Here is a 14359-nt window from a genome sequence, read left to right on the forward strand (position 1 = left end):
TCTTTTATAATTTCAATTTACTTTTTTTAAAAAAATGTTTTAATTTAGTTCCTGAATTCTAAATATTTTTCAATCTATCTGGTATCTCTTATAGCGAAAGATAAAAATGATTCATATCAAATTTATGTGACATACTATTTAATACACGAATGCTAGAACATTACATTTCTTTTATCAATATTGTAAAAATAATAATCGAGAACAACTTGAAAATTTAACAAATTTCAATTTTCCTACAGAATAAAGATGTAAATGTATAATAGTAGCCAACATGAGCTTAGCTCAACTAACACATGTATGTTCATGTGGACAAGAGGTCCCGGGTTCAAATCCCCATTTTTATCATGGTCATATCACATGAACACAAATATATCTATAGTGAGGGGAGTGCAACTACGAGACTTTAGTGGAATGAAGCGTAAGTTAACGAATGTTGATTAGTTTAGAATGGATCTATAAATCCATTTGGTTCCCCTGCTAGCTCACAAGGAATCAACTTAGAACATTATGATGGAATAATTCGAATTGTTCAAATTAGGTAAAGAGAGAGAAATCGATAAATATATATGATATAATCATCGGTTATAACTTAAGATAGAGCTTCATATTTAAACGTGATTTAAATATGAACATGAATTCATATTTGGAAGCTCAAAATTGATGAAAAAGGTCAAAGATGTAAAAAGTCAAAATGTTGACTTTGGACTTGAAAATGTCAAACTTTGAATTTGATTTAAATGTTGAATTACCATATCGCCCTTAGACTAATTTAAATAATAACACTTGTTGAGATTTGACAAGCTTATCATTTACATGTGATATGCAAGTGGCTTATTGCATGCAAGACACCTACCCCACTAAGAATTTCAAGTGGTGAGATAGGAAAGCTCTTGGATTTGAAATTGAAAATTAATTCTTTAATTGAGAATTACAAAATAAAACCAAAAACTCTTTTCATTTGAGACTCTTAACATAAAAAAAAAAAAACAAAACAAAAACAAAAACAAAAGGTTAGGTTCCTCCTAACGATCTCTATCTCTCTCTATTTTCTCTACCATTTTTTAGTCTCACAACTCGATTCTAAGTCCAGAGAATAGCGGGTCAACACTAGTGGTATTCATGGCTTCAATTTCATGAGGAGATTGTGAAAAGCACGTGAGAAGATTACAAGAAAAGAAAAGAATCAAAGGTGAGGTTTTTCTTTTAACCCTATCTTTGTTATTTTAGGGTTTTTTATGCATATTAATCACAAAACTTGTTTAGTTGCAATTAGAGTAAAAATTTGATCCTAATTTCGTTGTGCATATCTACCGTTTCGATCATTCTGATGGAAGATCATATCCTCTAACTGCTAAGTTGTATTTTGATTGCGCGAATAACATGGCTGAATATGGCATGCAGTATGGGAGTTCAAATGGCCTATGACATGAAGATTAAGAAGTTGCAAGTTTATGGGGGTTTTCTCTTGCTAATACATCAACTCAATGGGAAATGGGAGACAAGAGACTCTAAATTGATTCCTTATAACAAGTACATTCAAAAATTGACTCAAACTTTCAAGTCAATTACATTCAAACATGTCCCACGTGAAAGTAATCAAATAGTAGATGCATTGGCTACTCTATCTTCCATGTTTAATGTGGCTTTCAACGAGGACATGCAGCCTATAAGAATTGAAAAGCGTGAAGCACCGGTGTATTGCATGAGCGTTGAGCAAGAGTTTGTCAGAAAACCATGGTACCACGACATTAAGCATTACATTACATGTCGAGAATATCCCTTCGGAACGTCTGAAAATAGTACACGTGCCATTAGAAAGTTGGCTATGAACTTCTTTCTTAGCACAGAAATGATGTACAAAAGAAATTACGATATGACTCTTCTAAGATGTGTGGAGGCATTAAAGGCTAAAATAATTCTAGAAGAAGTTTATGAAGGAGTTTATGGAACACATGCAAATGGACACATGATGGCAAGACAAATTATGTGTGTCGGTTATTATTGTTTGACTATGGAATCAAATTGCATCAAATATGCAAGAAAATGTCATAACTGTCAAATATACGCTAATAAAATTCATGTCTTGGCTTCTCCCAGCATGTATTAACAACCTCATGGCCTTTCTCTATGTGGGGAATGGATGTAATTGGACCAACTGAACCAAAGGTGTCGAACGGTCATCGATTCAGCCATAGATTATTTTACTAAATAGGTGGAAGCTATATCGTACAAGAGTGCACCATGTAAGCTATTGTCGAATTCATACAGAGAGAGATTATATGTCAATACAACCTGCCTGAATGTATCATCACTGATAATGCAAAGAACTTAAACAATAAGTTAATGAAAGATATATGTAATTAGTTCAAAATTAAGCACTCCAATCTATCCCGTACTACCCTAAGATGAATGGAGCAGTGGAGGCGACAAATAAAAATATCAAAAGAATTATTGAAAAGATGACTGTCATGTATAAAAATTGGCATGAGATGTTAACATTTGCATTACATGGCTACCGAACGTCGATTCACACATCAATTAGGGCAACTTCATTCTCTCTTGGTATATGGAGTGGAAGTTGTTTTGCCTATCGAGGGCGAGGTGCCATCTTTCAGAGTAATTAAAGAAGTAGAATTAGAAGAAGCTAAGCAGACATAGGCGAGGTACAAGGAATTAAATCTCATAGAAGAGAGAAGGTTGATTGCGTTATGTAGAGGACAACGTTATTAGAAGAAAATAACTCGTGCATACGATAGAAAAATTCGACAACGTTGTTTTCAGAAAGGAGATTTGGTCTTAATAAAGATCTTTCTATTTCAAAGAGATATTAGAGGAAAGTGGATCCCCAATTATGAGGGACCATATGTAGTAAAAAATGCATTCTCTAATGGAGCTTTGATCCTAACAAGCATGGATGAGAATGATTTGCCTAATCCATTAAGTGCAGATTTTGTAAAGAAATATTATGCATAGAAGTAGTTACAGTTTCCATAGATTTTGTTTATCTGGGTTTTTACCTCTTTTCACTATTATAAAAGGATTGTATCCATGTGTATATCAAATTTATGGCAAACCTTATAGAAACTAATGTTACTTGGGGATTCATATGAGCTATTTTGTACTTTAACCTTTTGGGAGTATAAAAGAAAGTGATGATTTAATCAATATGCTCATGCATACATGCATAACTTACATATGCCTTTTAATGATTTGAAATTGTGCTTTATAGCATTTGTGTTATTTTTAACTATGATGACACTTGTTTTTATCATTGGTCTCCGATATATTTATTCTTTTGTCATAAGATGCTTGTTTTATCCTTGGCCCTTGACACCATATTGTTGTGATGACGTTTGTTTTATCTTCGGCCTCCAGCTTATTAATTCTTTTGTCATGAGGTGTTTGTTTTATCATTGGTCCTTGACACTGTATTATTGCGGTGATGTTTGTTTTATCCTTGATCTCCAACTTATTTATTCTTTTGTCATGAGATGTTTGTTTTATCTATGGCATTTGACACCATGTTGCTGTAATGACGCTTGTTTTATCTCTGGTCTCTAGGTTATTTAGTCTTTTGTCATGAGGTGTTTGTTTTATCCTTGACCCTTGACACTAATGTTGCAGTGATGACGCTTGTTTTATCCCTGGTCATTGACATCGTATTGATGTGGTGACGTTTGTTTTATCTCTGGTCTCCAGCTTATTTATCATTTGTCATGTGACGCTTGTCTTATCCATAGTCCTTGAAGTAATTTGTCTAAAATATCTTAATTTAACAAGATAGTGGCTACACATTCGTCCACCTTTTACTCCTACAAGGATGTATGAAGGGGGACATGCTGTAGCCCCTTAATTTTATACTATATCTTTTTATTATTTTCTTTTTAGAAAAGAATATTTTTTTCTTATAATAATCTTTTTTATTCTTCTAAGCATATCTAATTATTTTAAAAAAAAAACAAATGAATTCATTTTAGAAAACTTTTTATAACATCAAATTTTATTTATTTCTATTAGAAAAAAAAAATGAAGATTTCTTTACTAATACCCCATTCAACTTTTTTCTATTTCATTTTGGGAAATTTTTTTTTTAACTCATTAAAAAAAGAAATTAATACAATCTTTTTTAACTCATTTAAAAAAAGAAACTAATAAAAAAAATTAACTTATTTTAGGAAAAAAAGAAATCAATTTTTTAAAATAAATTTTTTTCTATTTATTTTGGGAAACAATAAACCATTTCATTTTTTTTACAAAATCCCATAATATCTCATTTCTATTATTTTAGGAAAAAAATAAAATTTCTTTTATTAACATAATATCCAATTTTAATTTTATTCTTATTAATTTTTTCTAATTTGTTGTACATAGTCTATAAATAGGGTTCTTTTGTCATTTGAAAAAAAAGGGAGAAAGTTTCTTAGAAAAAATTCTTTAGATAAAGTTGGCAGAAAAAAAATCCATTAGAGCGAGTTCGTAGAAAGAAATTTTTTTAGAAAAAATGAACTAGAAGAAAATTTTCGCAAAATGTAGATTTTGTTAAGGGCTCTTGCAAATATAGCAAAATTTGTTTTAGAAATTAGGCCCATGACACATCACTTTTGAATTTGCAAAAATGACAAAATTCAAGTGTAGCTCACATTTGAAAAATGCAAAACTACAAACCTACCCTCTAGAATTATAAACATTTTCACGCATCATTTGATATGTTGTTGATACATTTGATGTGTTTTTTATATACTTGTTATGCTTGTTGATACACTCGATTAATTAAGTAACACTTGATACACATCATTGGTTTGATACACTTGATATGTTGTTGATACATTTGTTAAACTTTGCAAATACACTCAATCAATTAAATACATTGATGCACTAAGTATAATACGTTTGTTGTATTGTTGATACATTTATTACGGTTTGTTCACACACTTGTGTTTTGTTCATACACTTGATGAGTTTAATAGACTAGGGGCCGTTTGGGGGAAGGAAAGGAATAAGGGGGGAAATGAATAAGAAAAAGGGGGATTAAGTGAAGGAATTGATTATTATAATCCTTGTTTGGGGGAAGGATTAAATGAAAGGAATATGGAGGATTATTTATAATCCTTGTTTGTGGAAATGATTAGTGAAAGGATTATGGAGATTATTATAATCCTTGTTTGGGGAAGGATTATATGAGAAGGATTACGACAAAAAATTGTATCTTTTTTCTACTGTGTAATTTTTTTTTATTTGTTCAAATGAAAAATGTGCTAATACTTTTTACATTTTTGTAAATTGTTCATATCGTAAAACCTCTACAACAAAAAAATTGTATTCAAATTCATTTTTTAGTTAGGTTGGACTGTAATCCAAGCATTCACAAAAAATTTGTATTGATTTTTTTTTTGTTGTTGATTTTGTATAATTTTTTTATTTGTAACGTACACTTAATATACTTTGAAAAGTAAAGTTTTTTTTCTCATTTGTACAATAGTTTTTTCTTTCATTTTTAATATTAAATCAAGTACACAAAATAAAGTGTATTAATTTTTTTTGGTTGTGTAAAATATGTTTATAAAATTTATACCGTAAATTCAATTCACACAGAAATTGTATTATTTAATTTTTCATATATCTTCAGTTTGTAGTTCAATTTGATCCGCAAATCTAATACATTAAAAAAATATGTTTTTTTTTAATTTTATGGCAAATATTTGTTTTTTCTACCACAACCCCGTATGAGAAAGAAATTGAATTACATTTTTTTTCAATGTGTAATAAATGCTTATGGAATATTTTCTGTAAACCAAATACAAACAAAAGTTTTATTTGCGTTTGTCTAAACTTATTTATTTTGTTTGTACTGTTTTCCAAAACGACAAAAAATTGTATTAAAATAATGTTTGTATTTCATCTATACCGTAACACCCATAATTTCAGTGGCTTATGTGGGAAATTTTTTTGCTTCTATCTTTGCTACCATTATCCTCTTTACGGGGGAAAATTTTCTTGCATAATAAATTTAAGGAGAGATTTCTATTTGTAAAAGCAACATGACATCTTCTTATCCAAGTTTCTAAATTTCTTCTCAAGATCAAGACACCTCACATAGTTTACAGAGAACAAGTTCACATAGAGATAGAGAAATAGAAAAGGAAGAGACGACTTACCGGCGGTAGAGTAGGTGACGGATGAGGATTGAATGTTGAAGAGAATGTGGCAGATTGGAGATTACGGGCATGGCAGGATTGAACAGATAACCGATGGATTGGAAATTACAGAACGTTTCGTCATCCAGTGGAGGAGGAACAAGCGGCGTTGGAGTGGGGAGACGGCCACGAGGGGGCAGTGGCGGTGATGGACCCTGGTCGTCGGCTGGAGAAGACGTTCAAATGGAAGCTAATAATCCCTATTTCTGAAGGGAGCAGTGCGAAAGAGGGTACCCGGTGGAGTGCTAATAATCCCTAAAAAAAATGTTATTTTTCATATCTTAAATATTATATATTATAATATTTCTATCTTATGATATCAAATACGGTCGCTAAAAATATTATTCGAAAAATTTCATTTTTTCCTGCAAAAAAGATGTATTTTTATCGTTTTATTATTGTCTACTACACTTGATTTTTGTAGATATTTTATCAAATGTTCTATTTTTATAATTTACTTTTTTAATTGTATATTTACGATTGGTTATATTTTGTATGTTTTGGCAACGTAAATCATAAATCATACAATTCTCTTGTGATTTTTTTGTTAGTACATAAATTATGAGTAGAGCAATTCAAACCACAAACCCCGTAGTTACTCTTGAGCCAAACACAAACCATTGTATACATTAAAAAAAATAAAAGGTACAAAAATCATCAAAACTCTTATTTGCTAACATTTTTTTTCTATTTTGAAAAAGTAAAATAAGATTTAAACTCAATTTTTACTATTTTACCTTCACCAATTTTTTATTTTTTGTTACAATATTTAATATATATTTTACCAACTAAATTATCTTACAACTCGAAGACATATTATTATAATTTAAACCCATGAGAGTTAACAACAAGGGTTTAACACCCTAAGACTATAAAAACTAACGTATTGCTCCCAAACACTCTTAATAGTTTTGTGACAAATGAAATGATTTTCTTTAAAATAAAAAGAATTTTATTTGTTTGTCGTATCTTTTAATTAAATAGCAGAAAAATTAAATCAGAAGAAAGACCCATTAATTTTACTTAATTTTTAGAAATAAAAAATAAAAAAAATCAACTTATTTAACAAATAATGCAGATGTACATGTAAACAACCCAAATCTTGTTAAGCAACAATTTCATTTATAACAAATGTGGATATAATTGAACATTCTAGGCAATTTCAGCTGAAACTATCCTAATATCTAAAAACATAGACCATGCAATACCTTTATTGCCTGCAGGGGCACTGTAAAACAAAAAAAAATTATAAACTGGTGTAGACAAGTTTCAAACCAAGAACCTTCAGCTTTTGCAAAGGGAGTACAACCATTATACTAGAGGCAGAATTTAATACTAATAACGCATTATTTAATATATTTGTAATCTAACATTTCAAAATTAATATTAAAATACAAAAATCGATAATGTGAGGGGGCACGTGCCCCCTGACCCGTTATAAATTCGCGGCTATGCAACACCCACCAAAAAGGAAAAAAAGATGAAAAACAAATAAACAGAGGAAACAACTTGTAGCCTAACTACAAAATTGGGTGTTAACAATGAGCAATTGGTGAAGACATACAACAGAGACTTGATTATTTTCACTCCACATGTTGTCGAGAGAGTGAGAGACAACTATGCTGAAATAAGGCCAACATAACCTGCAAGCAGTGCCAATATGGAGGATATAGTATAGGCCCCAGCAACAATGAATGGTTCTTTGATCCCACATAACTCCAGGTGATGATGAAATGGGACCATTTGAAAAATGTGACGCCCAGCTCCCTCCAACTTTGTTGTCATCTTGAAGTATACTACCTAAAATTTAAGTACAGTTTGATGTCATATGGAAGTTTCCAGGAACATTAGGCTATGTTGGGCCAATACGGTTCTTGGCACAAATCTATTTATATAGAAATGTCACAAAAAGAGACTTGATAGCTCATACAGGTAAAATATATAGGAAACTTACCTTCTACTCCTTCAGTTTTCAGTAATAAGTGCATTTAGATTCGCGTTTGGGACAAGAAATTGGTTGTTAGTCTTGAGTTATTATAGTTGGGTTGCAATAGTTTTGTTTGGAATATAGATTATTTTAGTTGGTGTTATATTAGCATGTGTTTTGGTGTAAACTATATTAGTTTGAGAATGAAATAGTAAACACCGTAGTAAAGAAGTAGCAAAGAATAAAAAAATGACAAAGGTAAAATAGTAAATACCGTAAAAAAAAGTGAGTTTTGAAACAGTCTCAATTGTAGCTAATCGGAACTAGAAAAGAGTATTTACTATAGCAAGAAATGCTAATTATAGTATTGGATAATCTTTGTCCCAAACACCTCCTAAGTTTTTTAAATGGACCTTTTTGGTCCATGAGTCTTTTGAAATAGGTTTGAAACATGCCTACCATCATTTAGAACAAACATACAGAATAGAATGTAGAACAAAAATTTAGAAAAGAACCATACCTGCAAGATAACGGACGATGTTTCTAATACAAAAACTAGAGAAGAAATGAATAGTGGGAGAAACATTCCACTGCAGGCAGCCATTGCGGCTAATGCTCCACCAAGTGCAAAGGATCCAGTATCACCCATAAATACTGAGGCCTTAAATCGGTTGTGCAAAAGAAAACCAACACAGGCTCCAGACATTGATGCTCCAAATATGGAAAGGTCTTGTTTGAAATTAACATACATCAGTAATCAGTCATATTGCAAAATGATGGGTATCTAGGTCTAGCAAGGACCGAATTGGAAGCTTAAATTTAGTTTCTCGCTTAAAGACAATGTTGGAAAATATTGCCAGACTACATGCTTTTACAACGTAACAGAATCTTCGCCTATAGCTAGTCTCTCTCTCACTTTAAAAAGAAAACCAAAATAAAAGTCGAAGAATATCCATTTTTTAGTTGCGGAATTTTGCAGTCATAGCTAATGTCTCTAGCTGACTAATTCAACCTAATAAACTCCTGGTATAATATTGTGGTCAAATAAGATGCAAGGAAGATTCAATTAATTTTCAATTTTCAAATTTTAATAATTTTATGACAGCATTATATGTCCCAAATAAACAAAGAATGTTGAAAGCATCACATCATGTGAAAACGAAAAAGAGGCTAAGGCCGTAGTACTAACCAGAAGATATTGGAAGCACCGCAATAGCCATACCAATGAAAGCCAAGGCCGCAGTCCCGCCAGCTAGTCCATCAAGACCATCCGTCTGATTTATTCCATTTCCCATGGAGACAAAACAAAATGATGTCAACCACATATAGCATTTTCCAAGGAATACAAGGCCTAGAGGTGCAGGCATAGGAATCAACATTTTCCTGCATTTGAAATCAAAGGTTTTGTTAACTAAATGTGGAACACTCTGCTTTTGGTAGAATAGAGAATGCCAAAATAAACAAAGTTAATTCCAAAACTAAAAAATTACATTTTTTTTCTCTCATATATTGTTCCTATGACCATTTATTAGGTACTTGATAATGGCAGAATACTCCTCAAGTTGAATGGCTTCCATTTTTGGATATTATTTATAGATGCTACATCCACATAGCATATGCCTTATTTGGTAATCCAATGGCTATCAACATCAGTACGTATATGTGTCTCTACTCTGGATTGGTTCCTCAAAAATACAATTTTTTTGTCATTTTCCAAGGTCGGAACATTTATGATACACTGAGTTATTTTCTCCTAAAGGTTTATTACTACAAGTATAGATATGTGAGTTACCATCAGAAAATGGTGGTCAGATTAATACAAGAAAGTATACATGCTGTAAGGAGATGATATACTTGCATCTTGAAGCCAAAAAGAAAACCAGATTCCAACAGCTACCTGTAAAATAAGGACAAAAGAGAAGTTGTTCAGGCTATAAAGACCCACCTACTTTGAGAGGAATGGTAAGGTTGTTACAAGTCTCACCTGCAACAAAATTTTGATCCAAGCAGACAAACCATACTTTCGACTCTTGATTAGGCTTAAGATATCATCTACCAGTCCAATAGCAAAAAATGCTAATGTTGCCACTGATGCTCCAGAAACTTCAGTGGAAGAAAAACCAGCAAAGTGTTTAGCAACAACTATACCAATTGGCACAAAAAACAATCCACCCATAGTAGGCGTCTTTCTCTTTAATGCATGTCTAACAGGTCTTTCTTGCCTCGAAATTTGGTAAGCCTTAAACTGATAGAGTAGTGGAACACAAATATAGCCTGCACACGAGGCTAAGCAGGCCGATGTCAAAAAGGGGCCAGTCATGTGAAATGGTCCTAAAGGAAGTCGAACAGTTCGCCATGCACACCAATCCACATAGAGAAGAAGGATCATCAAGAAAGCTATCAGCCCTGTATTCGTAAAAAGTCCGTGCCTGATCCTGAACACAACCAGTGGCAATAGATGGCCATTGTGATTTAGACCCAAGAAAAAGAATCAAATTTAAACAAAGCAACGTTAAGTCGTCAAAAGTTGATTAATTTTTATGATTATAACTTTAAAAAACAATAGAAAAATGAACAAAGAAGAAAACGGTTATTTATCAATGTTTTATACTGATAACCGACTAACCAATACAAAAAAGAGCAACCAAAGCCGGTGGAAAAGGCACAAAGAGATCATATCGTCCTACAACAATTAATTTTAACTAGCAGTTAAATGTAGATTGCGATTATGAAACCAAAGAAACATCATGACATTGGATGGATAAGAAAAGATAAACAAAGCACCTAGAATTAAAAACAAAATTATGAGCCTCAAATGAAACTCTTAACTACTCTGCCGGGCACCTATAAGTAAAGATAAGTGAATAGCAAACTAATTCATTGCTTGAGTATCGAGATGTGTAGATGAAATGGAGTGGACTATAAAAGGAGGATTTCACAAAGGAGCATGTTTTGTTGTTTTCCCATTAATTATAAACTAATAAAAGTAGAAACAGATACATAAGAAGAGTAAACCTCTCAAACCATTTCCATCAAAGCAAACAACTAATAATTCATCACCTATATTTATGACGTCCTCTACTAAGCATTGCCATACGGTGAGCAGTCACTGTCAAAGCATCATTGTGTTGCACTGATACAGCAGGTAAATCAACATCTGAAACTGGATTTAGTATGATCTCTGGATCGCTGTCTTCGCCATCGCTGGATGGAAGCCCAAATCCAGTACCAGTCCCCTCGTTGTCACTGAAGTGGTCGAGCGATGGTATGTCAAAATCAAATGAATCCTAAAGAAAGTTACATGCACATTACAATATTAGTATAGTGAAGTTAAATCTTTTCCATTTACGGAAAGAACTTACTTTCCTTCTCAAATTTTCAGTGTCATCAATCCAAAGCTAAGAACCCTATCCATCTATACAAGAATCTAGTTCAGCATTGTTCAGACGACGTTTTCAAAATATTTATTTCCAAAGAACAGCACTTGGAGCTTTACTAAAACAGCAGGTATCTAGTTCCTCCGAGAGAATGTAACGTCTGCTAAATATTAATTGACATTGTTCAAAAGATAAAATGCCTGTTGTTTTGTTGCGGGCTTAGAACAATCCATCAACCGATTCCTTCATCTCATTTTCGATCCGAGAGTTAAATTATTCACACAACAATTTGCAGTTTCAAGGAGGAAGAGTTTCGTATTCATTCCTTTTTTCCAAAACAAAAAACAAAAGAGATAACAAAAATAACCAGCATGGCTTTCACAAATGATGTCCAATAACTTATAAGCTATCGCTAGTATGTTGACCCTAAAACCTCATATCAACTGGGCAACGCTTAATCATCCTAATAGAATTTGATCAAACACAATGACAGATGAACATACCTGATCGAAGGCTCTAACTTCAGTAACACTACACGTTCGATGGCGGCGGGTTTTATGAACCTTCGGCACTCTAAGCTGCACAAGAAGCAAAATTAAGAATTTAAGTATCCGACCAAACTCAAACTAACTGATGCTGAGAACAACAACATTCTTTCATAAGAAATTAAATTTGCATTTAGAAACAACAAAATCATAAGAAAACGACAATACGCCCGCAGCAAAGTTGAAAAACAAATACTAAAGATAATTATGATCGATCAGTTTGAAATAAGAGTTTTCTTATATTCGCACTTGAATTTCCAGAAGCCTCTCTGTTTGGCTTGACTTTACTATCTACCGTCAAAATACCGATATCATTAAATTTACGATAACCTATCTGTATCACCTTAAGCTTCTTGGTCGATTCTTCCTAATATTCGTAACTGGAACTCCTCAGTTCCTAAGCTTTTGGTCGATTGCTAATTTAACATAAATCATTTCCTCTCATCCCCCTCCCATTTCAACGTTTAATATCTCACTAGCGCCCTCCGATTCACCGAATAAGAACAAATTCTCCATAAAGCAAACACAAATGGATCAAAATAGCAAACAGAAGACAAGTCGCAGAAAACGATCAAAAGTGCAAAACTAACGTTGACATCGTAATACGAATTTGCATAGAAACACATCATCGAAGAATTGATGATAGTCCTCGTATGTACGGGTTTGGCGACCCGCGGAGGCCATCGGAAGAGCTTTGAACGACGGTGGTGACAGTGAAGACGGAGGTTCAAAGTCTGAGAACAAGAGAGCATCGTTAGAAACGAGAAATGAAATGAGACGAAGCATCAGATCTGGTAAACTGAAAAGGCATGGTTGGGGGTTTGGAATTCAAAGCATTTTGGAGGTTCCTATGCAGCCATGGTTGGTCGCTCGCAGCAATTAACTTCCACGCGCAATGAGACGCGTTGCGAAAATGTGGGGAAAGCAACTCGAGAGAGTTTGAGATGCCGCGAAAATTAATGAAAATGAACGTGGCAAATGTGTGCTTCCTTTTTTCGATTCTTGCGTTGCACTCGATGTGACCTAATAACTGCCCACGTGTCCAATTATGTTTGTATTTTTATCCTTTTTATTTTAAAGGAAGGGTTGTAAACAAAATATTTACACTTCAACCAAAAATTAACGTAATATATTTTATTTTTATTGTACGCTAGTTCTGAAATCTCCAAATTCGAATTAAGATTTGGAATTAGAATCCTAATATTCGACCAATCAACATCATTTATACATCCTTTCACGATGCTTTATCCTTACTCACATACATTTTACAAAAATTTGCGAATCATGTTTAGCTTTGAAGTTCTTATGATCGAGTCATCGAAAATGAAGGTGCATCTTGTTGATATAGTTGGTAACTTTTAATTCTTTTAAGTTTTTCTTAACTTTATTTTCATGTTCTCATGATCCCTCTCATTTCGATATGATATCAGTTCATTCATGTTTCATTTATAAATTTGAGGCATTACAGTTACCATTGTATTTTTTAATTTATTGTCTGTTTAATAACATTTTGGTTTTCTGTTTTTCTTTTTTTAAAAAAAAAACAAGAAAGAAGAAAATTGAAACGAGGAACAAGAAAATGGAACGACTATGCTTGATAAAAATTGAAACATGAATATCAGTTCATTCATGTTTCATTTATAAATTTGAGGCATTACAGTTACCATTGTATTTTTTAATTTATTGTCTGTTTAATAACATTTTGGTTTTCTGTTTTTCTTTTTTTAAAAAAAAAACAAGAAAGAAGAAAATTGAAACGAGGAACAAGAAAATGGAACGACTATGCTTGATAACTATTTTTGTTTCATGTTTTTGAGAAAAAAATTGAAACAGAAACATACGTTTGTTTGGTAATCATTTACTGTTTAATGTTTATTGGATTACTTTTTACAATATATTTTGCTTATTTTTTTAGTTTAAATGTATAATTTAATTATATATATATATATATGTACACACAATATTACAATATTAAAAAATCATTACAAAACATTAACATTATCAAATATACATCCCTTACAAAATTAATAACAAACTATAATAAATTTTAATAATGATATGTTGTTAAATTTTTATTTGAAATATTATTTTTTATTCCGTAGATTCAAATTCAACTCAATTATATTATTATGTATATATAATTGTAAAATATTAAATATAACCAAAATAAATATTTTAGTAAAAGTATTTATATAATGTAAAATTCTAATAGATTTGAAGGAACTAAAAATAACAAATTTCAATTTAAAATAACAAATTTCAATTTAAAATAACATATAGACGTGGCTATTTAAAATTTAAAATTCATAATATATT

At 31.9% G+C, this 14359-nt stretch overlaps 1 protein-coding gene and 1 long non-coding RNA gene across 3 annotated transcripts; both read right to left on the minus strand.

The window, feature by feature from the left end:
- Nucleotides 1-1403: 1403 nt before the first annotated feature.
- LOC116402496 lies at nucleotides 1404-6656 on the minus strand. The gene is made up of 2 exons (XR_004214895.1): nucleotides 6156-6656; nucleotides 1404-1790 (listed from the first exon to the last, which is right to left on the minus strand). It is a non-coding gene; the product is annotated as an uncharacterized LOC116402496 (long non-coding RNA).
- An 863-nt stretch (nucleotides 6657-7519) lies between these two features.
- LOC101209790 (phospho-N-acetylmuramoyl-pentapeptide-transferase homolog) lies at nucleotides 7520-13006 on the minus strand. 2 transcript variants are annotated; one of them, XM_011659090.2, is made up of 8 exons: nucleotides 12634-13006; nucleotides 12002-12076; nucleotides 11182-11367; nucleotides 10106-10556; nucleotides 9954-10018; nucleotides 9311-9504; nucleotides 8642-8850; nucleotides 7520-7994 (listed from the first exon to the last, which is right to left on the minus strand). In XM_011659090.2, exons 1-8 carry the CDS (start codon nucleotides 12657-12659, stop codon nucleotides 7812-7814), a joined length of 1389 nt encoding a protein of 462 aa, XP_011657392.1. In that variant the 5' UTR covers nucleotides 12660-13006; the 3' UTR covers nucleotides 7520-7811. The 2 variants fall into 2 exon arrangements, with proteins under 2 accessions (XP_011657392.1, XP_004147410.1); XM_004147362.3 differs by having other exon boundaries at nucleotides 11182-11408; nucleotides 12634-13005.
- Nucleotides 13007-14359: the final 1353 nt, after the last annotated feature.

The sequence above is a fragment of the Cucumis sativus genome, chromosome 1 (genome assembly GCF_000004075.3).
Source record: "Cucumis sativus cultivar 9930 chromosome 1, Cucumber_9930_V3, whole genome shotgun sequence".
NCBI lineage: Eukaryota > Viridiplantae > Streptophyta > Magnoliopsida > Cucurbitales > Cucurbitaceae > Cucumis > Cucumis sativus.

Bases quoted from the DNA above. Each gene is read 5' to 3' on its own strand.
- LOC101209790 (XM_004147362.3), bottom strand. From the start codon at position 12,795: ATGCTCTCTTGTTCTCAGACTTTGAACCTCCGTCTTCACTGTCACCAC. The intron at 10,019-10,105 runs GTGAGACTTGTA...CTTATTTTACAG, and splicing joins GGATCAAAATTTTGTTGCAG to GTAGCTGTTGGAATCTGGTT. The intron at 8,851-9,310 runs GTTAGTACTACG...ATTTCAAACAAG, and splicing joins GGTGCTTCCAATATCTTCTG to ACCTTTCCATATTTGGAGCA.